A 27,947-nucleotide genomic window follows, 5' to 3' on the forward strand; every position below is an offset into this window, starting at 1 on the left:
TGTCATTCTGATGCTTTTTCTTTGTTGCATGCTCTGATATATGTCCCTAAAAGAAACAAACACTGGCCAGCATCTTGTACTGAAGGCATGGCTTGAGACAGAGGTGTACTGCTAAAATACATGCTGGCACTCAGGATGTGGACAGACATTGGGACCCTCTCAACTCATGGAAAGATAACTATCTCCCTCAGATCTACGCATGACATTTCCATATCTTGTCTATGCATATTTCTGTTTCTGCAAGATGCATTGGCCTGTCCCGTACCAATTTATATTAATGTCTAAAAGAACATTATTTGGGTCCTCTTTAAATACATCTCTCTCCACCAAATCTGTGTTTCTGTACCATGTACAAAAATATATATTTCAAAATAGAAAATACTCTTGATATAAATGGGTGTTTCTGTCCTGAGATGCAAAGTTCGTTGAATCTTTGGTTCCTGTTTCCCAGTTTCTTTGTAAGATAGCTCAGCGAATTAGGTGCCTGTTTTAGAGGGCACTGGAATTCAACCTGCACTCTTGGGGCCTCATTACGGGTATGGCGGTCCAGAAACAAGGGTACCGGTAGCAACGCACCGGCACCCTATCCGGACCGCCATACTCTGAGAATGCCAGTAGGGGCCACAGATCCCTAACAGGCCGCAGCTGCTGGAATATCAGGCCCCTACCGGCATGACTTGCACTGAAGCGTCGGCACAGTAAGCTACGGTGCCGTTGCTTCAGCGTCCCCATTCCCATGGAGAAGGGAACCTGGGATGGAGATTTACCGTTTAGCTGCAAATTGTGATATCCCGCTGGCCCCGGAATATCATTTGGCGGAATCAGTGTTCCGGAATAGACGGCAACCCACCGGTTGCACCGGCGATTACCACAAACCTCACAATAAGGGGCTTGGTCTTGAATACCAGCAGGGGGAACAAAGCCTTTCATCTAGCCGAGGTCGAAAAAATGTAAACTTGGTTACTACAGCGCTTAGAAGTAGGATAAGGAACAAGTTACTTACCTGTAACTGTTGTTCTCCAGCATGGGTCTGGCATGGATTCACATGCTCATGAATATTCCCCGTCGTCAGGCTGGGAATCCTCGGTAAAGAAAACATCAGTATCAGTTTCGTTTCTGATCTGTCTTTCTTAGTAGTAACCAATCACGGATCTCTGGGTCATACTGCCCCCAGCCAATGACTGCCCTCTCCCTAAGCCCCGCCTCTGGCAGCCATCTTCAGATTTGGTAGCACGCCAAGTGGCAGTATGACCAAGTGAAGAGCCGCAGAGGGGTAGGTGGAAGGGTTCACATGTGAATCCATGCCAGACCCATGCTGGAGTACAACAGTTACAGGTAAGTAACTTGTTCCTTCTCCAGCATGGGGTCTGGCATGGATTCACATGCTCATGAATAAAAGAATACATAGCAGTATACACATGCACAACCACTGGAGGTGGCAACAGGCTCAACATTAAGCAATACAACAACTCAACATTAAGCATCTCTTACCTCCTCACCAGGCTCACCTTAAGCGAACAAGTTGCGCAGCACTGCTTGGCCGACCCTGGACTCCTCCCTGGAGTCCCGATCGACGGAGTAGAATCTTGTGAAGGTGTGCGTCGACCTCCACGTAGCAGCCCTGCAGATGTCCAGCAGGGGCACACCAGACAGGAACGCTGTGGTAGCAGCGATCGCTCTGGTCGAATGGGCCCTCGGACGGCCGAGCAGCGGTCGGTTTGCCAACCGGTGACAATGCATGATGCAGCCGGAGAGCCATCTGGAAATGGAAGTCTTCGAGAGAGCCTTCCCTTGATTCACAGACCCAAAGTTCACAAATAGTTGTGACGTCTTTCGAAAACTCTTTGTGCGGTCCACGTAGAACTTCAGCGCTCTAGCTACATCCAGCGAGTGCAAAGTCCTCTCGGCCGGCGTTGAAGGTGACGGGAAGAAAACTGGTAACACCAAGGACTCGTTGAGATGAAGTCCGACGGCACCTTGGGCATGAAGGAGGGGTGCGTCCTCAGCACCACCCTCGTGTCATGAAAATTCAAGTATGGAGGCTTGCAAGATAGGGCCTGAATCTCCCCCACTCGTCGTGCAGAGGTGATGGCCACGAGGAACGCTGTCTTCCATGACAGGAACTTCAAAGGCGCCGAATGCATAGGCTCGAATGGGGCTCCCATGAGCCTGGTCAGCACCACATTAAGCTCCCACGCCGGGCCAGGGGCCTTCACCGGCAGGAATGATCGGAATAGTCCCTTCATAAATTCCTTTACCAGGCGATGAGACCACAAGGACGCCCGTCCCGTAGTCCTGGTGTATCGGGAGATGGCAGCCAGATGTATTTTTATGGAGGCGTGAGCCAGTCCAGCTTTGGCCAGCGACAGTAGGTATAGCAGCACTTGAGGGGCCGTAATCCGCAGCGGGTTAATCTTCTGTGCACGGCACCAGACAGAGAACCTCTTCCATTTATGACGTAACACTTGAGAGTTGAGGACGCCCTGGCCTTTGCAAGAACCTCTCTGCAATCAGCCGGGATATCGTACCCTCCAAACTCTAGTGCTGCAGGAGCCAGGCTTGCAAGTTCAGCGACTGTGGGTCGTGGTGTAGAATGGCGCCTCCTTCTCTGGAGAGAGGATCCGCGTCCGCCGGTAGCCTGACTGGCGGGGACGTTGACAAGTCCAGAAGGTCTGGGAACCAGACCTGCCTCGGCCACGCCGGTGCGACGAGGATCATCCTGCACCTGGACTTCTTGAGCTGGCTGATGAGGCGGAGCAGCAACGGCAATGGAGGGAACGCATATAGAAACAGGCCGTCCCAAGGGAACGAGAATGCATCGCCCATGCTCCTTGGCTGTGGGAACCTGCTGGCGAACCTCCGGCACTTGGAGATCGTCCCCGTCAGGTCAATCTGGGGTTTGCCCCATCGTTGGAAGAGTCGATCCACTTGATTCTGGCGCAGTTCCCACTCATGGCACGAGCGCAGCTCCCTGCTGAGTGAGTCGGCGATGGTGTTTTTTATTCCTGCCAGGTGGAAGGGAACCAGAAACATCCCCTGGGCGACAGCCCAGTGCCACAGATCCTGGGCCTAATTGGATAGGGCTGGGGATCTGGTGCCCCCCTGCTTCCGTATGTAGAACATCCTGGTGGTGTTGTCGGTGAAGACCCTCACCACTTTGTCCTTGAGGGACGGGAGGAATGACTTGAGCGCCCAGAACACTGCACGGAGCTCCAAGATGTTGATGTGAAGAGACCTCTCCTCCGGGAGCCAAAAGCCTCTTGCGTGGAGATCTCCGGTATGGGGCCCCCAACCCTCCAGAGAGGCGTCCGTAGTCACCGTCTCCTGAAACGCCGGGGTTTGAAAGTCCGTGCCCGTCGTGAGGTGAGCCCGGGTGCCCCACCATAGGATCGCCCGACGGAACTCCTCGTCGAGGGGGATCCTGTCCTCGAAGCAGCCCCTCGCTTGAAACCAGCAGGCGTCGAGGAACTCCTGCAGCGGACGCATCCGAAGTCTGCAAAGGGGTACAAGGTAGATGCATGAGGACATCATCCCGAGAAGGGACTTGATGGACCTCACCCTGGCCACGTCCGTGGCTAACAGGTGCCGTACCTTGCCCAGGATGGTCTTGGTCCTTTCCTCTGAAGGGGAGGCCAATTGCTCCACTGTATCGAGCTTCGCCCCCAAAAACAGTGCTACTTGTGATGGAACCAGGTGGGATTTGGGGTAGTTGATGGAGAACCCCAGCTCCGTGAGCAACCGGACGGTCCTCGCCGTATGATCGACGGCAAGTTCCCTTGACCTTGCCCGGATTAGCCAGTCGTCCAGGCAGGGGTAGACGTGGATCCCCTGCAGGCGCAGCCGCGCCGCCACTGGTGCCAGGCACTTGGTGAAAACCCTGGGTGCTGACTTTAATCCGAACGGTAAGGCTCTGAATTAGTAATGGCGTCCTTGAACCACGAACCTGAGGAACTTCCTGTGCCTTTTTAGAATGGGGATGTGGAAGTAAGCATCCTCCAGGTCAAACGACGATAGGATGTCGCCTTCCTCCAGCTGTCCCAGCACACGCTGGAGGGTGACCATCCTGAATTTCTGCGCCTTGATGTATCTGTTTAACGGACGCAGTTCTAGGATGGGGCGCCAACTGCCTGTCTTCTTTCTGACGAGGAAGTATACTCTGGAGCCTCGGAGCCTCCTGGGGACGAGCTCGATGGCACCTTTCTTGAGCATCGCCTTTACTTCCAACAGCAGTTGAGGGACGTGATTCTCCTTCCTGGCCACGGGAGGAATGCGAGGGCACTTCTTTAGGAATTCCAGCGAGTGCCCGTTGGCCAGGGTGTCCAACACCCAACGATCGGTGGAGATGGACTCCCACACCCTGATGAACTTCGTCAGCAGGCCTCCCACTGGGGTGCTTCTGTGGGGGCCCGACAACCTGGCCGGGTCAGTCTTGCTTGGAAGCGGCCTTGCCTCCTTGGCGACGACGGCGGGAACCCCCTTGTTTGCCGCGACCTCTGTAGGCCTCCTGGGAAGAGGAGCAGGCCGCCTGGCGGTAGGTGGAGGAGCCACCGCTGTATCCTTTGGAGGCACCCTGTCTGCCTCCAGGGCTCCGAAAGGGCCGTCGCTGCTGAAGCACCCCAAGGGCCCGGGCCGTCTCTGAGTCGGTCTTGATAGCCTGTAGAGACTCATCCACCGCCTTACCAAAGAGGTTGTTGCCGTCGAACGGCATGTCCAACACTCTGGTCTGGACGTCCTGGTGAAAGTCAGTCGCCTTGAGCCATCCTCGTCGTCGGAGGCAAACTCCGTTGCCCAGTTGGCGAAATCCGGTATCGGCAATGTGCGTTGCCACCGTAATGGCGTGATCCGACGCCACCTCGCCCTCCTGCAGAATTTCTAGGGCCTCCGCCCTTTTGTCATCAGGCAGGAAATCTAGCAGGGGAGCTATCTTGAACCAGAGCTCCCTGTCGTAGCGGCCCACGATCGCTAAGGCATTGGCCGCTTTAATAGTCGTCGCCGCCGACGAGATGACTCGTCGTCCCATAGAGTCCAACTTCTTACCCTCGCTATCCGGCGGGGAAGTGGAAGTTGAAGCCGCCGCGCCCGCTGCCTTCTTCTTAGCCGCTGCCGAGACGACAGAGTCCGGCATGGGCTGGGCCCTGAGGCACAAGGGGGCGGCATCGGGGACTCGGTACTTCTTCTCGTACCTGTCCCTCTTGGCGGGTGTCGTAGCAGGGTTCTTGAGGACAGCAAGCCCCTCGTCCCAGATGTCATCAAGTAAAGGCACCGCAAGGACCGTCTTCCTCTTAGCCTCTCGTCGTTGGTACAGAAACCCCTCCTTTTTCTGTTCTTCAGGGCAGAGCTGGAAGAGCTCAGATGCCCTGGTTATCATGGCGTGGAAAGAGCCAACCTCGTCGGCTGGGGACGCCCCGCGGGGGGGGGGGGGAGAGGGATGACATCGGGATGTCTGCTGTGTCATCGCCGCCGTCATCGTCCGTCCCTGTCGCCCTATCCGTCGCTGTATCCTCTCCCGGCGAGGGGGATGAGGGGTCCACCGGTCTCGCAGGCACGAAGGGCGGAGCGGGGTGGACTCTCCTCCGCTTGTTCGGAGGGCTTCCCGACGGGCCTGGTTCTGGCTCCTCCATCGGGGTGCGTGGTAATCACGTCCTTATCTCGGTACATAAGGATTGGATTGCCAACAAAATGGCTGCCGAGCTACCCTGGGGCTCGGGCAATGGCTGCGACAGACGGGATGGCCACTCCACTGGGCCCCGTTTGTCGTTGCTATCTTCGATCACGTCAGAAGGGACCGTCCCCTGGGATCGAACCTTCTCGAACCTCTCGTTGAGGTTTATGAACCTCTCGTTGAGGCCTATGGACCTTTCGTTGAGGCCCTTCTCGGTCTCCACCAGTTCCTCCTCAGAGGCTGATTCTGAGTCTGTAACGGCCACCGCTCCCACCCCCCTCTTTTTCAGCCGGGGGCTTCACGGGGGTCTTAGCGATGGGCTGGAAAGAGGATTCCCTGCGCGGCGGCAGGGATACTCTGGGCCCAGAGGCCATTTCCATTGGCGTAGTCTCAGCCGGCACCGCCAGGGTCGCAGCGACCACTTCGGTAAAGGCCTTAGCCGGGTGGATCAAGGCCCTCACCACCTTAGGTGCGTCCTGGGCCTTCGCCTTGGGGGGAGGGTCAACGCCTCGCTCCCCCTTCGAGATCGACCGAGTCCGCTCCAGCGGCCTACCCGGGTTCTCGGACTTCCTCTTCCCCGAACCAGAGCGCTGGCTCGTGGTCGAACGTGCCGGGGAAGTAGCGCCCTGCTTGGCAACCGAAGAGCCCGACCTTTTCGGCGCTCCCGGAGCCCGCGGACTCGCGGTGCTTGGCCTTCTGTTAGGTCCCCGTCGCCGGGGCGCACTCAACGGACTTAGAAGCTCGCTCAGACTTCTTCTTCACCTTCTCACTTGCTGTGCCCTTCTCCAGCCAGGTGGCGAGGCAGGAACGACGATCTTGTTTGGTTCGTTCCGAAAGGTTCTTGTAGAACGCACAGTCCTTCTCCACGTGCGTCTTGTCCCCATGGAGGCAGTAGAGACATCGCGAATGCTCGTCCTCCTTGAAAACGTTATATAAACCGCATCCAGGGCAATTCCTGAACAGCTTGGATCCGGGCGTCGAGCTCCCTTTGTCCTGGGCCATGTCCGTTGAGGTAGGCCGCAGACCTTCCGGAATCCTCCAAGAAGTGTAAACTCGACGAAAACTTCACCCTTGAGGGGCGTAGAAGAATTCCGAAACGGGTCTCTGTTATCGGAAGTAGAAACGGTGGAGCTTGAGGCTCGATTAAACCGAAAAAATGAGAAATTCTCCTGAAAAAACTCAAAAACGCAGTAAAACAACTCGAGAGCTAAACACGAGGACTCCCAACACTTGAGTGTGTGGTAAAAATCTGAGGATGGCTGCCAGAGGCGGGGCTTAGGGAGAGGGCAGTCATTGGCTGGGGGCAGTATGACCCAGAGATCAGTGATTGGTTACTACTAAGAAAGACAGATCAGAAACGAAACTGATACTGATTTTTTCTTTACCGAGGATTCCCAGCCTGACGACGGGAATATTCATGTGAATCCATGCCAGACCCCATGCTGGAGAAACGCAGCAAGTCGTGGGAAATAAAAATTCGCTTTTGGTTAGGTAAGATTCGGACTGCTTAATTTCTTTGTCCTTGAAATAATGATGATTTAAACAGTAACATTTCTTTTTAATAGCACAATGACTTATCCTGAAAATTACAAAAAAGATGGGATATTTCGTTGCTCTGGTAGTAAGTAATGAGGTTAGTTTGTACCTTTTTGGTGATGCATATTGGGTGGAGGATTTGTGCCATTCTGTTGATGCTCTTTGTTAGGAGGGTGTTGGGGGGATTATTTGGTAGATTAGTTGATATTAGTTGGTATTGAAATTTTGTTGGCAGAGATGTTATTCTATTATAATACTGATTTTACGGGCTGGGATCCTGGAGGGTGATGGCTTGGAATGTGCTATATGCAGGGGGGTGAGGGGGGGGGGCTGGATACGCGTGTGTGAAGTCTGGAGGAGAAATCCAGACACTTACGTGCGGTTTTATTTTTTATTTTTATTTTGCTGTTAGCTAGTAAGTATGACCTATTGACTGATATGGGTATTTTCGATACGAAACAGAAATTTTGGGAATGTGGAGATAGGAGTGGGAGGCTACTTGCTAGTAGATTGAAGGGTATAACCGAAAAACCTTTTGTTCAAAGTCTTATTGATGAGCATGGCGGTGTGGTACTGAAAAATGCTGATATATGTAAAAGTTTTAGGGGCTTTTATGAGAAATTGTATTCTGAGGAGGTGTTCCCGTCTCAGGTGGAGCTGAAGGATTTTTTTGTGAATTTGGACCTTCCTAAATTGTCAATGGAAGAAAGCAGGGATTTAGACATATTGAGGTTGATGAGATTTTATTGGCTATTAAGCAGCTAGGAATAGGTAAATCTCCAGGTATGGATGGTATTCCTGTGGAATGTTGGCTCTTACCTTGTATTGGTTGTTTAATATGTTTATACCATGATGGTGGTTTGTGTCAGTCGATGTTTGAAGCAATGATTACTTTGTTACCGAAGGAGGGAAAGGATCGGAAACATTGTAGCAATTATCGTCCCATTTCACTACAGAATGTGGATGTGAAGCTATTTGCTAAGGTCATGGCTAACAAATTGGAAACGTGTATTGGGAAATTGATTCATACATCCCAAGTGGGGTTTTTGCGAGACAGGTAGGATATGTCAATATTAGAACTTTGATGTAATGAGTTTGAGGCAGAATGATTTGTCGGATGCGGCCTTGATTTTTATGGATGCGGAGAAGGCGTTTGATAGGGTGAGTTGGAGATTTTTGCGGTTTGCGATGAAGCAGATGGGTTTTGGGGATGGTTTTTTAGGGATAATCAGTTGTCTTCAGAGTGATGCCAAGGCTAGGATCTGGGTAAATGGTGTTTTATCCGAAGCTTTTGGATTGACTAGAGGGACAAGGCAGGGTTGCCCGTTGTCTCCCTACTTGTTCAACCTTGCTTTGGAGCCATTGTTGGCCTATATACGTGGGGGACTTGGCATTAGGGGCCTGACATTTGGTGAGGTGGAAGTTAAGGTCCTTTCATATGCAGATGTCATGGTGGCGGTTCTTGCGGAGCCGGAACGAGGTAGTGTAGTTCTGAAAAATATTTTCGATAGGGTATGTTGTCGGGACATAAAATTAATTGGGATAAAACTGAGGTATTTCCGATTGCTAATACTTGCAGGCGTGATTATTTTTTGGATTGGCGTTGTAAATGGACTACATCTCATGTGAAATATTTTGTTGTTTATCTGACTAAGGATGTCAAAAAGATGGTGGAATTCAATGTGGGAAAGTTAGTGGCTACTAAGGATATTAGGAGATGGGGTCAGTTGCCGATGGGGATTTGGGCTGAAGTCAACGCTATTAAGATGTCTCTTTTGCCAAAGGAACTTTATGTTATGCAGTCTTTGCCTTTGAGATTTTCAAAAAGGATGCTGGCTAGTATAGATCGTATTTTTCATAACTTTCTGTGGGGTTATAATAAGAGACCTAACATTCCAAAGTTTATTTTGGTGCGTAGTACTAAAAATGGGGGTTTTGGATATCCAGATTTGGAACGCTACTATAAAGGGTTTCTTTTGAAAAAAGCGGCTTATTATTTTTCATTAGGGAATGGGTCAGAACCCTTATGGGTGCTAATTGAAAGGTATAAATTGAACGGCTTTCCGTTGCATGCCATTACTTCAATGGAACGTCTACCTGGGAGAGGTAGTAGGCTTCCGACTATTACGGTGACAAGAGAGGGTTTGGTGTGGTGGTTGAATCTCTTTCAGGGGAACTTGTACTTTCACCAGGGAGATTCTCTTTGACTTAATCCAAGCTTGCAATTTGATAATAAACCCTTTTGCTGGAGAAGTTGGGTCTCGAAAGGGATTTTATGTATCAGGGATGTAGTGCGTGATGGTCGTGTGTTGTCATTTGAGGAGTTGCAGCGGACTTTTTGTTTGGCAGGGAGGGAATTTAATAGGTTTATGCAGTTGAAAGCTCTATTGTGTGAGCGATTGGCAATGTTGGCAGGGCCGCTGGAGGTGGTATCGGCGGGTGGTCAGATTCTTGTGTCATCACCGCGAATGGTATGCACTTATACTAGGTTGATGCCGGTCTGTTCTAGGGATGTTGATGCTGACAGGAATACATTGGAGAGATGGAAACAGGAGTTGGGTTGTGATATTACGGATAAGGAGTGGGAATCTATGTGGGGTGTAGGTTTTAGAAGTAGGTTGGATCTCAGGTTGAGATCGATTCATTTGAAAGTGTTGGGATGTCTACATTGGACTCCGTTGCGTATGTATAAGTTAGGACTGTCTGATGATGACTTGTGTTGGGGGGTGTGGGAAAGAGAAGGGAATGTTGCTTCATATGTTGTGGTTTTGTTCTCGGGTGTTAGAATTTTGGGTGGGAGTGTTAGATAGGCTGGAGGCAATCCTGTCTATACATTTTCCCAGGAAGCCTATGCAGGTGTTGCTTTTGTCAGGTGAGGGGCGTTGTGCGGTTGCTCATCGATATGGACAATGGATAGATAAAGCACTTGTGGTTGCAGTGAAGCAAATTCTGATGGTGTGGAAGACGAGGAAGAAACCCAGAGTGGAAAATTGGATTGATGATTTGTTGGTATTGTCTAACTTTGAGCGGGCGATGTTTGCGAGTCAAGGAAGGGAAGTTAAGTATCGTGCGCTTTGGCAACCGTTTGTTGATTTATATGGTGACTGTGTATCTGAGGATTAGATGCTCATATTGGATCCGACTGTCTGATGATATATGTGTGCATTAGTTGCGGATTCCCCTGTTCTGTTCTTATTTTGTGTAGTCTGTGTGGTGTCTTTATGTTATTTTTTTTTCCGGTTTTGTTATATTTTTTTGATATGTTAATTTGTGCTTAGGTGTTTTCTTTTGAGACATATACATGATTTGCTTTGATTCATTTGAGATGTTTCATTGTTTATTCATGTTTTGGATTGCTTTTGTTTCCATACCTATGTAATGCTGGTTTTATGTTCTATGTTCTGTTAAACTTTTGGTGACGTATATTTAGATTGTTGAAAATCTTATAAATAAATTAATTTAAAAAAAAAAAACAGAAAGAAACTGCACCAATTTCGACACCCATCATACTGTAAAATATCTCCAGATGGAGACTCCAAAATCACAAGTAACAAGCAAAGAATGAATGGCACAAAGTCTCCTCTAAATTCCATGACTAGTCGTGAAATTTGTATTCTTTGAAACTTTATTTTCTGATTAGCAAACAGTCACTGATTTGTGTCCAGTCTAAAAGCTTTGGGCTAACATTGGTACCATTGCTTCGGATGAGGCTTATGGGAGGAATTCAGTAATCCTGCCAACTACGAATGTAATTTATACCAGGAATGTTCACAAATTTCCAAGCACAAAGGAGCATCTGCAATCACCAGGCACAGGCTGCAGATGTAAATCTGCAAAGAGTACCTTGCAAATAATGCATTGTACAAGGCAGGGCCGCAATGATCTATGTGATTTCCTCGCATTTATAAATGGGATACTCTGCAAACACTGCAAAGTATAAGGCTGCAGTGGATAATCTGGAAACCCTGCACTGTAATTAGCTGGAGTTCTTCTCCCTCTCACGTTGGCTGGCTCACTTCATGCATCTCCTCTTGCATTCTTTCCTTGCAAGCCAGTGTTTTGTCTCGTTCTTACTTTTGCATGTTCTTCAATCGTCCCACTATCAGTCAATCACGCTCACACCTCATGCTCAGCCTCTCTGGCAATCCTTCCTTGCTCGTATAGACTCCTTTATCCTCTCGTCCCTTCTTGCAGCTCCCATCATACCTTTTTGCTCTCTCCCAGACTACTGAGACCGCTGAATGTAAACTGTAATGAATGATAGTAAAACACCCAAACTATTGGCTTTGACAATGGGTTTATGTTAGTAGACAGAATTTATGGACACTCAGGAAGTGTTTGGATGCAATTCTGTGTTTTGTTTGCTGAATAATCTCTATACACAAATGGTGGCAAGTTTTTTTTTCTGCCAGCTGGAAATGTTGCACCACCCATACCGATACCATAACAGAATATTTCTTCCAAAACAGCGTTATGTGAGAAACCTGAAGGTGTCTCACCTCCTAGTCCCCAGGGCTCTATAATCCAGTTGGCAAGGACACTACCATCGCTTTTGAATCCAGTTCCTGGGGGTGGACCATTGCAGGAGGATCACCTGGATGGGGGGAGGGGTGTTCGGGGAGTGGAAGTGTGACACTGACGGATGGGACGCGGTACCTGCTTCCTTATAACACCTTTTCCACATCCTACCCCATAGGATATTCAAAAGCTCTACCCCCACCCCTTCCTACACAAACACTTTCGCACACTGGTATGAGATGTCGTACCCACTTCCCTTTAACACCTTTTCCATCCTTCTACATAGGATACTTAGGAACTCACCCCCTCCCCCCATTTCCCAACACAAACACTTTCTCACAGACAGCCCACAGTAAGCAAAAACGGACCAACACCAGAGCCGTATACCAGACATTTAATACAATAGTCAAGCAATTCCTGATCCTTACACACACCATACTTTCATCACACTTCCCCACACAGATAAAACCACAGAGCATGAAAGCACACTCGGAGCAAGGCAAAGCACACGCGGAAGCACCAATTTCAAGATGGCAGTTTAACACAAGGAGAAAGACGGCGAGACCAGAGCGGGTTGCAAGGAGGGAAGTGCCCTTGACCCTTTCAGACCATTACTTTTGTGAACCTTCGAAATAATAAACCTAAGACCTGTAATTAAAGCTGAAGAAACCTGTGTTGTGTGTCTGAGGTACCCAGGGCTCTCCCGCGTCGATAACCAAGGCAGGGAGGAGCATTTGCCGCCATGGTACTGTCCTTGCATCCTACAGCAAACCAGCACCAGTAAAGTCAGCACAGCCGGTGAGTCGGGGAAACGGATACCAGACCGGCCTGTGTTAGAACCAAGGTTGCAAGAGCCAACATTGGATGGAGAAATCGGAAGAGAACAGTGTGTGAATAATATGTGATGAGCGACGCAAAGATAATTAAATAACAGAGGAGTGACTGAACTTTTAAAGCCAATAAAGATACCGTAAACAGAGTGGTCCTGCACCAAGTGGGTGCTCATTTGAAGATCTCCGTTAGGTACCCAACTGGTTGGCAATTGTGTAGAGAAATTGGGAAATTGAAGTGGTCCTGCAACGGGTCAAGCTAAATCCTGTGCACATTCAAAAGTTTTATAGTTAATACAAATTGAAATTGGTCCGAACCCGGCTGAGGGAGACTAATATCAGAAGAAGGATCTGAGCCCTACTGATGGGGATCCGGGGGTGAACCACGAGTCATCCGAGAAAGAAAATTCTCTGAACATTGTAACGAGGTATCTGAGCCCAGAAGAGGTGGATCCAGGGTGAAAAGCGAATCTTCTGAATGGGGTACTTTTCGTTTGTTTTTGGTACATCAGGCCCTCTGCATCAAGAGACCTTAAGTAGTAAAGAGACTTACATAGAGAAAGTCCTGATGCTGGTAATTGAACTGTGTCCTCGTGCAGAAGAAGCCAAAGAGTGTGCTATGCTCGAGTAAACTGCCTTGTCCCGTGCTGAAAACGTGTGGAAGGGAGGCCAACATTCTGAACATCCTGACATATCATTTGAACTTCTCTTTTCATAACATTACTCCCTACACGATTTGTATTTAGAGGTAAGAATTGGCAATATGTTTTTTAGTATAGGCCCCTTTATTTTAACAAGACACCACTAGGACAGCATGATTATTTGATGGTCGTAGCTTGCTCCCATCCATAGATTTAGGATTAGATAGGAGTTTATCATACCCTTTTTGAAGTTCAATAAACACCCTTGAACTGTGGTCACTTGTGTCTGTCTTACTGTTGATACCATGCCTTCCTTGCAGTAGCTAGACAATCCCACCTTTGCATAGGAACCAATGTAAGATATTGTGATTCATTACCTCCCAAAAAAGCAGCAAATGTAATTAACATACTGGGAGAAACTAGCTACTTCTACCCACTACATTAAAGCTGCAGTCAGTAAAGCCATGGGGTTGATGCGCTAGAGTTGATTGTGCATTTCAGAGCTGCTGGCCGCATGCCAACTAGTGGCGGGCCATATGTCTTTTGTTGTTGCTTTTTCCACATAATTTCCAGTGGTACAACTTCACAACTGTGCTAAATTTAGCAAGAGTAAGCAATAACGAGGAAGTGTTCTTGGACTATGCCATGGAGTAATCCAGGACATGTGAAGATTCAGTGTAAAAATCTGCAATTTATAATATTTTGAAGTGAACCAAGGGTGCCTTTGTACCACCTGCATTGTTCAGGAAGTTCCTTCTTCAGTGTTGTGTCTCACCCGCTAGTACCCACAGATCTCTCGCTCAGGTCGCCAGGGCACAGCAATCGCCTTTGGATCCAGACCCTGGGGGTGGACCAGTGCGGAAGGATCACCTGGGTAGGGGTCTTCGGGTAGTGCGACACTGGATGGTGAGACATAGTATTCCTCCCTCTGGAACACCTTTTGGGAACCTTCCCCCGCCCTTCCTCTTTTCCCTTCTCCCGCACTTTCAGACGGACAGCCAGCTCTCACACCCGAGCAGTGTATCTGACATGTCCCGCTACTATGGTCAGGCGAGGTCAGACAATTACTGACAATCACTCATGCCTGACTTCCATTAAACTTCCCCACACGGATATAAGGCGGTGCACGAGAGCACACTCGGAGCGAGGCAAAGCACACAAAGGTACAGCAGTGTCGATTCGGCAACTGAACGAGGGGAGAAAGACGACAAACCAATAGGGTTTGCAAGAAGGGAATTAAGCAGTCACTTTCAAGAAACCCTCAGCGCAGAAAGAGTAAGGCGAGGAAACCAAACTGAAGAATCCTGCATTGTGTGTCAGAGATACCGAAGGCCCTCCCGCATAACTGACCAATGCGGGGAGGAGCAGTAGCGGTCGCTGTGGTATCGGCCTTTGCTCCAAGAACAAAGATGCGCCAGAAAGATCACTGCAGCCGCTGAGTTGGGGAGGCTGAAGCAAGACGAGTCTGTGTTGAAGTCAAGGTTGCAAGTGGCAACATTGTATAACGAGCACTGGAACGAACATTGTTAAATGCGTGTGATGAAAGACGCAAGTAAAGGTAAACTGCTGATAAATGTTTGAACTTGAGAAGGAAAGATACAATACCAGTGATAGAGTGGTCCCGCACCGTGGATGTGCTCAATCGAAGGTCTCTGTAAGGAACCCCGCCAACAGACACAAAAGTAGAAAATTGATGAGAAAAATGGTGTGAAGTAAATCGAAGTGGTCCTGCGACGGTTAAAGCAAGACCCATAGCACATTTGAAAGTCTTCGATTTTGTTATCAAGAGTGTACAATCTGAGCCCGAACGAGGGAGATCCATATCAAGCAGATCCGAGCCTGAACAAGGAATATCCATATCAAGAGGATTCCAAGCCAGAATGGAGATTCATGGTCTGAGCCCGAGCGAGGGAGACCAAGTGTGAACAACACTGATAAAAAGCGGGTCTTAGCCTGAAGGAGGGAGACCCATGATGATTATTAAAAGTGGGCACTTGTGCATGTGAAAAGCCTGATAGGAATGGAACTTTGAGATTTGTTTGTTATGACAGACCCACTGTAGGTAACCGACTGTTAATGGAAAAGAGGCTTTGGCAGAAAGCCTTGATGTCTGTGCTTTGAAGTGTATCCTCATGGACGAGAAGCCAGAGCGCGTGCGTAGCTCGAACGTGCCGCCTTACCTAGTGCTGGAAAAGTGGGGAAGGGAAGGCAACGGCTCAACTATCCTGACATATGATTTCTTGAAAACTATTTTTTGCATAACATTGTTTCCAACACCCTTTGTTATTAGATGTAAGGAATGGCAATAGGTTTATTAGAACACAACAGGATTGACAGATGAAGAACTATTTCTCAAAACTGATCACCCTAGGATCCCAACAATATACTTCCTCCCGAAAGTGCATAAACCATTTGACAGCATACCAGAAGGCAGACCGATAATGAGTGTGATAGGATCCATCAACGAACCTCTAGCCAAATACATCAACAGCGTTATTGAAAAAGAAGTGCCTAAAATCCCCACCTACTTGCGGGATACCATGTACACTTTGTCTGTTCTACAGGGAATCACATGGGAACCGAATTACCTATTGGTCATCCGCGATGTCAAAGCACTCTACACAGCAATCAAACATCAACATGCTTTGGATGCAATTGACTATGAATTTGCACAAATCTCTGCATCGCACTACCAACATCTTATTATGGTTAAGGAATCTCTTGAATTTTCTCCGGCCAACAGCTTCTTTTTGTTCAATGGAACATCCTATAAACAAAACAAAGGCATCGCTATGGGTGCAACCTATGCACCATCCATTGCAAAACTGTTCATGCACAAATACGAACAGATTCACGCTTTCAGAGAAGAAAAATATAAGAAACACATCTTAAAATGGCACAGCTTTATTGAGGATATCCTACTAATTTGGACAGGTGGAAAAGAACTCTTGGAAGAATACAAGGCTTATCTGAACTGCAACAACTTCGGAATAGAGCTGATTGGGACAGAGAATGACCACACCATTCACTTTCTGGATATCAGGATAACCACCACAACCACTGGACTGGAGACCAGAACTTTCAGAAAAACTACAGAGGTTAACTCAGTCCTCTACTCTAAAAGCTGCCACAAAAGATATGCGATTGAGAACATACCTAAAGGAGAAATAATAAGGGCTAGAAGAACTGCAGCACAAGCGACTCCTACAAAGAAGAGTGTGAATGTCATGATGCCTACATCCAAGGAGCCAGGTCCTACCCAGCAACCCCAGAGGCAGGCATCATTCCCCCCAGGGAAGTGCCAGCGGGCCCAAGCTGGGGCCCTTTGGACACAGTCCTGGCGCCTTAGGCGCCAGGCTCATGTTGGACCCCTGTCCTGGCGCCTTAGGCACCAGGCTCATAAAGCTAGACATGTGTTCAAGTGTTTTAATGTGCACTTACCTGATGCAGACCATGCTGCTACATCCAGGCCCTCTTGAGGCCTGAATGGAACTACTTTACCTGTGGGACTACTTTCCACCTGGGTGTGGTCGGGGAAGGATACATACCTGATCGGTGGAAGGATACATGCCTGAAACTTCTTCCAAAGCTATTTAAACCACGCCCGATCAGCAACTCACGCTTCGCGTTGTTCTGCTCCTCGCAGCTGGACGCTCACCGTGTCAGCTCCTGCATCTGGACTTCAGCCACGCCTGTCAGCATCATGGGTCGCCTGCAAGAGAGAATTGGAGAGAAAGAAGACCTTACCTGCTAAAGCTGCATCACGGGGACATCACACCGACGATCCTGAAAGGGAAGACATCATTTTAAAAGCATTTCGCTTCGATCGCTGCAGCGCTGCATTTCACTCACCTTTCCTGGGCGCCTCCATCTTCAGCAGCAATCATCCGGATCCGCACCCACTTCCCAGAGCCTAGAGAGAAAAGACAAGAAAACAAGGTGAGAGAAGGAAGGGAAATAGGAAAAGCTCAGTTTCCTTCTAAGACTTACCTGTTGGGTCATTCCCATTTCATTTCGGGTCCTGCCGCTTCCTGGCATTCCGGACCCCGGCCCCAATGGGGAAAAAGACATAAGCATTAGCGCTTGCTGCAATAAGACAATGAACATTATTATTAAGCTTGAACTTTTGAACTTGCAACAGAACTCTTACAGCGCCTAACCTGAATAGTCAAGCTTATTTTGAACTCCCATCAAACCTCAATCCAGTGAAGTAACTGGGTTTCAACGCACCCCTGCATCAGAAGCAGGATGGAGAACTCATCCTTCCAGACCCTAAGGTGAGACTTCACAGGGAATCGTGGAAGGGTATCGAGGAGGGTTGGAAGGGAGTGGGAGGCTTGAGCATTATTCCGTCCGTAGGTAATACTCCCTTTTCACGCACAGGGGAATATTCCTGCGAGCCAGAAAAGCCAGAGTAGAGGGGCCCTTCCTGTCCATCATCAGAGTCCTGCGCTTCACCATTGAAGAAGCATCAGCACTCGAAGCCAGACCTGCGCCTCCGTGGGAATCAGGTGAGCGTGACAGTGAATTACTCTATAACATATTCCTAAAAAGTGGATAGAAACTATCCAACATCTCACAGGTTATTCATCAAGTATCAACGATCCCCAGGAATGAACTGTAGACGAAACAACGAGGGAACTCTGCAGAACCAATGAATGACATCCGCTTTGTAACCAAATACAACATGGATAGCTCACAAATTCTGAAAATACTCACTACACATTGGCATATTCTAGGAGTAGACCAAGATATAAGGGAATGGATATCGGAGAAACCCAAGATCACCTACTGTCGGACACCAACACTTAAAAGCATGCTCAGTCCCCTCATTCATGGAACCCCAGACAGGTCCAGGAGAGAACTGGCTTACCCAACGGACTGGGGCTGGGTTCCATAAATGCGGAACCTGCAAAATGTGTCCTCAAACCATCACAACCGATAGCGTGCACTTTGGCAATCTTTATGAAAAAAAGATCGACCAATTCATTAACTGTTGCACCAAATTTGTTATACATCTAATAATATGCATATCTGGACTTAAGTATATAGGCAGCACCATACGGGAACTAAGAACAAGGATAAGCGAACACCTATATTCCCTGAAAACTACAGAAGCAAGATATCCGCTGGCCACCCACTGGCAAGAAAAACACCAAATGGACAACCACAAAGATATCAGATTTGTTGGTCTGGAGACCATCAAGCTCGACTCCAGAGGAGGAAATCGAGCCCTGAGACTTCGGCAAAATGAAGCAAGACTTATTTGTAGAACTAGAAATACAGAACTTGGTCTGAATACCGAACATGAGTTAAATGTGTTCTTATAAAAATACAATTTTTACTGTTTTTTGATCAACCCCATTACACCACCAGAGCGATCCTTTCACAACAGCCATTGACGATCACCACCAGGCATATGCTCCCATGACCTTCATCCCTTGGCAATACCAAACCAGGCCCACCATCTGGGCACCCCAACCTGGGTGACTCGATCGCATTATGACGATCAACTGACATCCAGGCGCCAGACTGGCACCACGACTTTAGCTTCACGTCCTATCGGGGGCAAGCATGTCACAACCCACAGTGACACAGCCACATCCAGCTTGGAACTGTAACATAGTTTCCCATGGAATAGACCAGAACCACATGTCCGCCATCAGTACCCCAACATGTTGGGTGTGTTACAGGGATCACTGGCACTATCACATATGCCCCTCAAACATCAGCCCAATACACACACACTCTCTTCCAGAGATTACCTGCCAGCACTTAAACATAAGTCTAATACTCTATCTCTTGCAGGGCCTACCTGCCAGCACCTAGAATTCGCTGGCCCAGGCTATTGCAATGCGCACCAAGGCGCCACAGCCCCATCCAGCTGTTTCAACGGCCAATCAGGCACCGCAGTCCAACTACCAATGGGGATCCTGCAATCTGGCCAATAGACACAGGCCTTACAAACAATATAATGCCACGGGATAAACTACTCACTTGTAGCTCAACCTGAAGGCAGAAACACTAACTACGAGAGGTAAGAAGCACCCCAACCTTGCGCACGGCACCTTGCCAAACCTGTTTCCCCTCATTCTAAACACATGGGCAACTGCCTAATTCTCTTCCCTCTTATCCTTTCCCAAGCCACCAGCTGGGCTTTTTTGCCACGCATCGGTGGCTGCCCTGACCTAATTAGGAGGCGGTGGGTGGCTAGGGGCACACACACTCACTGCACCTCCCTCCACGCACCAAGGCCAAATGTGTATGTAATGGGGTCGCACTAGAACGTAAACCAGATGCGAACGCACTACGAACGCCGTTATAAGCACTAAAATAAAATAAAAACAGACACACGCATGCTTTCTAAACACCCATGGACCCTTCCCACACCCCCCCCTTGGGGCCTACTGAGGGAAGGGTCGCCGGGCACCAGCGCCCCCATGATCAAGACCACAATGGACGGGTGGCTCGGGACACAGACACCCACTTCACCCCCCTCCACGCACCAAGGCCAACTTCCATTTAACAGGGCCGCACAATAAATAACACAAGGCACAAACACACTGGAAACATTTTATGTGCACTAGCAAAGGTACTCCACCCCCTCCACGCACCGAGGCCAACTTCCAATAAACATGGCCGCACAATAAATAACACAAGGCACAAACACACTGGAAACATTTTATGTGCACTAGCAAAGGTACTCCACCCCCCTCCACGCACCGAGGCCAACTTCCAATAAACATGGCCGCACAATACTAACATAAGGCACAAACATAATGAAAATGCTTTATTTGCACTAGCAAACGTACGCATGCATCGTTGACAAACATGGACCCTTCCCACATCCCCCTTCTGGGGCATCCTGAGGGGAGGGTCTTCGGGCACCAGCGCCCTCATGATCAGGACCACCACAGGCTGGAACCCAACCCCAACACGCACCAAGGCCCCAGTACTTACCAATTGGGGCGGCAGTATATGCACACTATGCACTAAATGAACACGGGCCCTCGCCGCAACAATCAGAAAGGGCCGTTGAGGGAAGGGTCCCTGGCAACCCACCTCAATTTTAGTGCGACTATGCCCCCAAGACCACTTGTTGTCTACTTTCCAAATAATGTGTGCACTTAACCACAGGACTCTGATAAATTTAACACTGTACCAATCAGCGCAGCCATCTGGCAGGAGCTAATGCCAACCATATACACCTCTCCTTACCCTTAGGTATTGACCTCTAAGAACTACCTAACTGGGCGGACCACAGCCCTCACCAACCAAACTACCCGGTATTAAACAGACGTACCTGCACCAAGCAGGACCCGAGACAATCCCTCCTCATTACCTACCAGGTGAGACCCTAGCCAATTGACTCAACCACCACTTACAAATACCAAGATCTCTTTGGGACCAATTCTAATCAAGCTTACGGAAATCTCTTCTTTTCTCTCCCAACTATGTATGAAACATTGTCCAAATTAATGCTATATTTAACAAATTGTTTCAAAATGTATGTACCAATCTGCAAACAAATATGAAACTGTATATATATCACCTTCACTGGGAATTGATTCACCACCACGTAATGTGTCCAAACACAAATGTCACATGATGTCAACATAATCATGAATGGTGAATGCCCGATCTGGGGACCACATATTAACTAAATATGTATCCAACCGTTATGCATTGAAAACTAAAAACTGGTAGCCTAGAAAAAGACCTATTAGGTCGAAGCACGTGTTGGCACCACTTGCTATATCATCAATTGATGAATTCAAAAGAATATAAGATTGCAAGAAATGAAAATCATAAGCCTTGTGGAACTGCATTTATCATGCGCTTGAATTAGCAATGGAGTAAATCCCAGCATATCAAACAGCACACGCGCCGAATGAGTGGAAACTTTAACAATTCTCGCTTGATACACAAAACAGGCACCACAAGCACGGGCCTTTTTACAAGTTTCCACAGACTGGCTGCTAGTGCACCGCTAACAGAGATGGAGGGTGCGGCAACCCATGGTCCCTGGTGCTCCCAACGCAACGGTTTATTAGTATAGACCCTTTTATTTTGACAGACTCCACTAGGACTGCATTATTATTTGATGGTCGTAGCTTACTCCCATCCATATATTTAGATGTAGATAGTCGTTCAACCAACCCATTTGAAGTTCAATAAACACCCTTGAACTGATCACTTGTGTCTGTCTTGCACACTGTAAGTAAGGCATGGTATCAAACATGCCTTCCTTACAGTGTGCAAGACAAGTTTGTTTCAGAAACTCATAAGATTGAATTCAAGTATGATAAATTGCAGTGTTGTGCAAACAAAGGTTTACCAATTCCTCCTACTGCTTACCAGATACGCCTTTGCTCCATCCAGAAGTAGCTCTGCTGTTGGTACCGGCCTTGTGCCCAACTTGTCTTTAAGTTTCTGAACCTCAATGCCATTTAGCTTCTGGTCTTCATCTCGAACCTTCAAGTAGAAAAGGGACAGCCCTCTAGATCCCTGAAAAGGAAATAAATAAGCATTTGGGAGAATCACAGATGTGAACGGCACACTACATGTGCAGAAGGTGTTCTAGCACACCGCCTGGGGAACCTCAATGAATATGGGCGAGTGGGGTCACATTTAGTTGCATGGAGGCTGTTGCTTCTAGGGAAAGGTGAACATTGGCGTTTTCCGGCAAAGAGAGAAAGACTTTAACAGCACTCGGCAAAACAATGCTTGATGTTAGTAAAGGTTACAGAAGTGTGTTATGATACAGACGGGTGTGAGCCGTTAGAACATTATGTTTAAGAGGGCCTCAGAACTCTGTCTTTCAACTCACACTAACAGGCAACCTATGGCCATTACTTCCAGCTAAAGGTGTGACCAAAAACAGCTTTAACTTTCCAATCAAATTTTTTTTCAGAAATGCCTTTGCCCACCATAAAATTTGCAATTATATTCACAGTACAAGAAATAAAGATAAGACAGCGAAGACAAAGAACAGAAAAACAAGTTAGTGTGTTTATATATGTAGGACCTTTTCATCGGGTACCATCTAATTCAGGGGAACTTTCCACCCACCCCAAACCAGGAGCACATAATTCTTTATTTGATAAAGTTCTTTTTATGAATCTGTGACCCCCAATTTAACAGCATCGATTATTTGAAGCCTCCCTCCTCTTTCGGGACAAGACATACACAGGCTTACACAGAAGCTCTATTTATTAAAAAAATAGAAATTATTAAATCAGTTTAAAGATAAACAAGTTATGCCTCCATGAAATTCCAATGCCAATGATGAAAAATAATCAACACACTTCACCTCAATTTTCAATGCTACAGTAGGGGGCCTCATTAAGAGTACGGCGGTAAGTGGAAAAAGAAACAAATTACTTACCTGTAACTGTTGTTCTCCAGCATTGCTCTGGCATGGATTCACATGCTCATGAATATTCCCAGTCAGGGTGGGAATCCTCGGTAAAGAAAAAAATCAGTTTAGTTTCTGAACTGTCTTTCTCCTAATAACCAATCACTGGTCGCTGGGTCATACTGCCCCCAGCCAATGACTGCCCTCTACGTAAGCCCCTCCTCTGGCAGCCATCTTCAGATATGGTAGCACGTAAAGTGGCAGTAGGACCAAGAGAAGAGCCGCAGAGGGGTTGGAGGAAGGGTTCGCATGTGAATCCATGCCAGACCCATGCAGGAGAACAACAGTTACAGGTAAGTAACATGTTCTTTCTCCAGCATGGGGTCTTGCCTGGATTCACATGCTCATGAATACAAGAATACATAGCAGTACACACATGCACAACCACAGGAGGTGGCAAGGCTCAACAGTCAGCATTTCAACAACTCAACATTAAGCATCTCTTACCTCCTCACCAGGCTCACCTTCAAGTGAATAGGTTGCGCAGCACTGCCTGGCCAACTCTGGACTCCTCCCTGGAATCCCGGTCGACGGAGTAGAATCTCGTGAAGGTGCGTGTCGACCTCCACGTAGCAGCCCTGCAGATGTCCAGAAGGGGCACATCAGACAGGAATGCCGTGGTAGCATCAACCGCTCTGGGTGAATGGGCTCTCAGATGGGCAGGCAACGGTCGGTTTGCCAACCATTGAGTGCATGATGCAGCCGGAGAGCCATCTGCAAATGGAAGCCTTCGAGAGGGCCTTCCCTTGGTACACAGGTCCAAAGTTCACACTGTCTTCCGAAGGCTCTTCGCGCGGTCCATGTAGAACTTCAGCGCTCTAGCCACATTCAACGAGTGCAAAGTCCTCTCAGTCGGCGACGGGAAGAAAACCGGTAACACCAAGAGCTCGTTGAGGTGGAAGTCCGACGGCACCTTGGTCATGAAGGAGGGGTGCGTCCTCAGCACTACCCTAGTCTCGTGAAAAGTCAGGTACGGAGGTTTACAGGAGAGGGCCTGGATATCTCCCACTTGTCGTGCAGAGGTGATGGCCACAAGAAAAGCTGTCTTCCACGATAGGAACTTCAGCGGTGCCAAGTGTAGGGGCTCGAATGGGGGACCCATGAGCCTGGTCAGCACCACGCTGGGCTGGAGCCTTCAAAGGCGGGAAAGAGCGGAACAGTCCTTTCATGAACTCCTTCACCAGGCGGTGAGACCACAGCGATGACCGCCCCAGAGTTCTGGTGTAGCAGAAGCTAGCCGCCAGGTGGATCTTGATGGAGGCATGCGCCAGGCCCACCTTGGCTAGTGACAGCAAGTACGGCAGCACTTGAGGGGCCAGAATCCGTAGAGGGTTGATCTTCTGTGCACGGCACCAGACAGAGGACCTCTTCCACTTATGTCCATAGCACTTCAGAGTCGAGGACGCCCTGGCCTTTGCAAGTACCTCCTTGCAGTCCGCCGGGATATCGTAGCCTCCAAACTCTAGTGCTGCAGGAGCCAGGCCTGCAGGTTCAGTGATCCCGGGTCATGATGTAGGATGGCGCCTCCTTCCCTGGTGAGAAGACCCGCGTCCGTCAGCAGTTTGACTGGGGGGGACGCTGACAAGTCCAGAAGGTCCAGGAACCATATCTGCCTCGGCCACGCCGGTGCGACGACGATCATCCTGCACCGGGACCATCTGAGCTCATTGGTGAGTCGCAGAAGCAACAGCAACGGTGGGAACGTGTACAGGAACAGGCCTTGCCAGGGGAAAGAGAATGCATCGCCCATGCTCGCCGCCTGGGGAAACCTGCTGGCGAACCTACGGCATTTGGCGTTAGCCGATGTCACGAACAGGTCGATCTGGGGACTGCCCCATGGTCGGAATAGGAGATCCACTTTGTCTTGCTGTAGCTCCCACTTGTGTCACTATTGCCAGATGAAGTCACCAGGAACATCCCCTGGGCGACGACCCAGTGCCACAGATCCTGCGCTTCCTTGGACAGGGCTGGGGATCTGGTGCCCCCCCTGCTTCCGGATGTAGAACATAGTGGTGGTGTTGTCGGTGAAGATCCATACCACTTTGCCCCTGAGGGACGGAAGGAAAGACCTGAGTCCCAGAACACGGCTCGGAGCTCCAGGACGTTGATGTGTAGGGACCTCTCCTCTGGGAGCCACAGGCCTCTTGCTTGGAGATCTCCGGTGTGCGCTCCCCATCCCTCCAGGGAGGCGTCCGTCGTCACCGTCTCCTGATGCGCTGGGGTCTGGAAGTAGGTGCCCGCCGCGAGGTGTGCGCGCGTGCCCCATTACCGGATTGCTTGACGGAACGTCTCGTTGAGGGAGATCTTGTCTTCGAAGCTGCCCACCGCTTGCATCCAACGGGCGTCGAGGAACTCCTGCAGTGGTCGCAACCTGCATAGACGCACGAGGTAGGTGCACGATGACATCATGCCGAGCAGGGATGTGATGGACCTAACCCTGGCCACCTCCATGGTCAACAGACTATGTACCTTGCCCAGGATGGCCTTCGTCCTTTCCTCCAACGGTGAAGCCAACCGCGCCACTGTGTCGAGTCTGGCTCCCAGGAACAGGGCATCTTGGGACGGTACCAAGTGGGGTTTCGTGAAGTTGACCGAGAATCCCAGCTCCGTGAGCAGGCGGACCGTCTTCGCTGTGTGATAGACGGCGAGTTTCCTTGACTTTGCTCGGATGAGCCAATCCTCCAGGTAGGGGTATAGGTGGATCCCCTGCTGGCGCAGCCGCGCCGCCACCGGTGCCAGGCACTTGGTGAAGACCCTTGGCGCAGACTTCAACCCAAAGGGCAGAGCCTTGAACTGGTAGCGTCGCCCCTTGGACCACGAATCGTACGACTTTCGATGTCCTTTGTGTATGGGGATGTGGAAGAAGGCATCCTCCAAGTCCAGTGATGACAGGAAGTCGCCTTCCACCAGCTGTCCCAGCACGTGCTGAAGGTTGACCATCCAGAACTTCGGGGACTTGATGTATTTGTTGAGGCGGCGGAGGTCCAGGATGGGCTGCCAGCCGCCGGTCTTCTTTCAGACGAGGAAGTACTGTGAGTATACTCTGGAGCCCCGGAGTCTCTTTGCGACAAGCTCTATCGCGCCCTTTTTCAGCATTGCTCGTACCTCTAGAAGCAGCTGTGGTACGTGGTTTTCGTTCCTGGCCACAAGTGGTAGATGGGGCCACTTTCCTCGGAATTCCAGAGTGTGCCCGTGGGCCAGAGCATCCAGCACCCAACGGTCGGTGGAGATGGACTCCCATGAAATTCGCCAGCCGGCCTCCCACCGGGGTTCTCGGGTGGGGGCCTGACGTCACGGCCGGTTCAGTCTTGCTTCGCCAAGGCCTTGCCGCCTTGGCGACGAGGACAATGTCCTCCGGCCTTGCTGTGGCCTCTGTAGGCTTCCTGCGATGAGCGGGCCGCCTGGCGGTACGACGTGGAACCGCCACCGAATCCTTTGAAGGCACCTTGAGACTTGCCTCCGGAGGTCCGAAATGACGGCCGTCGGTGAAGAGAACTCAAGGCCCGGGCCATCTTGGTGTCCGCCTTGACGGCCTGCAGTGACTCGTCCACTGCCTTGTCGAACAGGTTGTTCCCGTCGAAGGCCATGTCCAGTACTCTGGTCTGTACATCCTGATGGAAGTAGGTGGCCTTCTGGAGAAAGCCGGTGTCAGTGATGTCCGTGGCCACCGTGATGGTGTTGTCCGAAGCCACCTCGCCTTCCTGTAGGATTTCAAGGGCTTCCGCCCTCTTGTCTGGCAGGAAATCCAGGAGGGGAGGACGATCTTGAACCACAGCTCCCTGTCGTAGCGTGCCACGCTCGCGAGGGCGTTGGCCGTTTTGATGGTCGTCGTGGCCAACGAGATGACTCGTCCCATGGCGTCCAGCTTCTTCCCCTTGCCGTCTGGTGGGGAAGTGGAAATTGATGCCGTCGCCCCTGCCGATTTCTTCTTGGCCGCTGCGGAGACCACTGAATCCGGGGACGGCTGTGCTCCGAGGCACATACGGGCAGAGTCTAGGACCCGTAACTACTTCTCGTACGGGTCCGTCTGCGCAGGAGCCGTGGATGGGTTCTTCAGCAGTGACAGTCCTTCCTCCCAGATGTCGTCCAGTATCGGGACTGAGAGGACGGTCTTCCTCTTGGCCTCCCATCGTTGGTAGAGGAAACCCTCCTTCTGCTCTTCGAGGCAAAGCTGTAAAAGCTCTGATGCCCTGGCGATCATGGCGTGAAAGGAGCCAATTTCGTCAGGGAGGGAGGGAGAGGACCGGGCAGGGGATGATGGGAGATCCGTCCCGCCGTCACCACTGTCGTCGCAGTCTCTGTTCCTGTCTCATCCCTCGGTGGAGGGGATGGAGGTGAAGGCTGGAAAGGAGGGGGGAGGATGGATTCTCCTCTGCTTGTTCGGTGGGCTCTTCGACCGTCCAGGCGCCGCTGGATCGTCCGCTGGGGGTAAGGGCAACCTTGTCCTCATCTCCGTACACAGGGTCTGGATAGCCATCAAGATTGCTCCTGAGTTGAGGGGCGTGGCTAACTAGCCAAAGAGTAGGACGTGCTCCTGTGCAGCAGCTCCTGGTGATCCGACGTCGATCTGTGTCAACGCACCTAAATGGGACTAAGAGTTCCTGAAACGATAAGATAAGATGTCAGAAGGTGTGCCCCATGACCGTAGCAATTTGCAGATTAATTGGATTGAGCGTGCCCGAGATATTGGTGTTTCTGTGCGCGACTCGGTGGGCGTGCAGTCCCACAAAATGGCGGACGACAAAGGAATCGGGACCCCCGGCCGTCAGAGTCACAGAGCCTGATAATACACAATGAAACGAAAAGCTCGCTCCAGACGGGGCACCCGACAGAGCGTTTGCCTGCTCGATTGCAGTCCGTATGGAACAGCTGATAGGGCGGCGAAATGAAGATACAGTGTTGCACGGGTGGGGCTCCCCCAAGAGATCAATCGGAGGAGCGGGCTGCACGGATCTGATGCTGCTGGGCGCAGACGGAGCGCCTCCGTTGTGCAGAAAATAAGAGTCGTGCACCAGGACCAAAGGAAACATTGTTGCAGGCACTCGACGCAATGTCAACAGTTGATGCCTGAACTGGATGTGGCAGTTCGGGACGGCCGCGCGGGAGACAGTGGAGCGTGTGAGCCGATCTGAAACAAAATATGGAGTCTCAGCAGCATGGGCAGCAGATGCAAACGGCGGCGGCTTATGGAGCATAATAGCGGCTGGTAATGATGGAAATGAGCACCTGGTAGCAACGGCTACCGGAGGACACAATAAAAGACCACTGGACTGGCTGTAAAAAAAAAAAAAAGGTGCTTTTCTGCACCGAGTAAAAAGGTGAAATATAGCATTGGGAGCAGT

At 49.8% G+C, this 27,947-nt stretch overlaps 1 protein-coding gene across 1 annotated transcript in view; it reads right to left on the reverse strand.

The window, feature by feature from the left end:
* The window catches only part of LOC138492254 (acyl-CoA dehydrogenase family member 11-like), a 1,439,352-nt gene that overhangs the window by 659,203 nt on the left and 752,202 nt on the right, over positions 1–27,947 (reverse strand). The window contains exon 7 of the mRNA XM_069619296.1: positions 21,546–21,695. Within this exon, the coding sequence (XP_069475397.1) occupies positions 21,546–21,695 (150 nt within the window). The remainder of the gene's footprint in view (positions 1–21,545; positions 21,696–27,947) is intronic.

The sequence above is a fragment of the Ambystoma mexicanum genome, chromosome 10 (genome assembly GCF_040938575.1).
Source record: "Ambystoma mexicanum isolate Mex_15411 chromosome 10, UKY_AmexF1_1, whole genome shotgun sequence".
Taxonomy (NCBI): Eukaryota; Metazoa; Chordata; class Amphibia; order Caudata; family Ambystomatidae; genus Ambystoma; species Ambystoma mexicanum.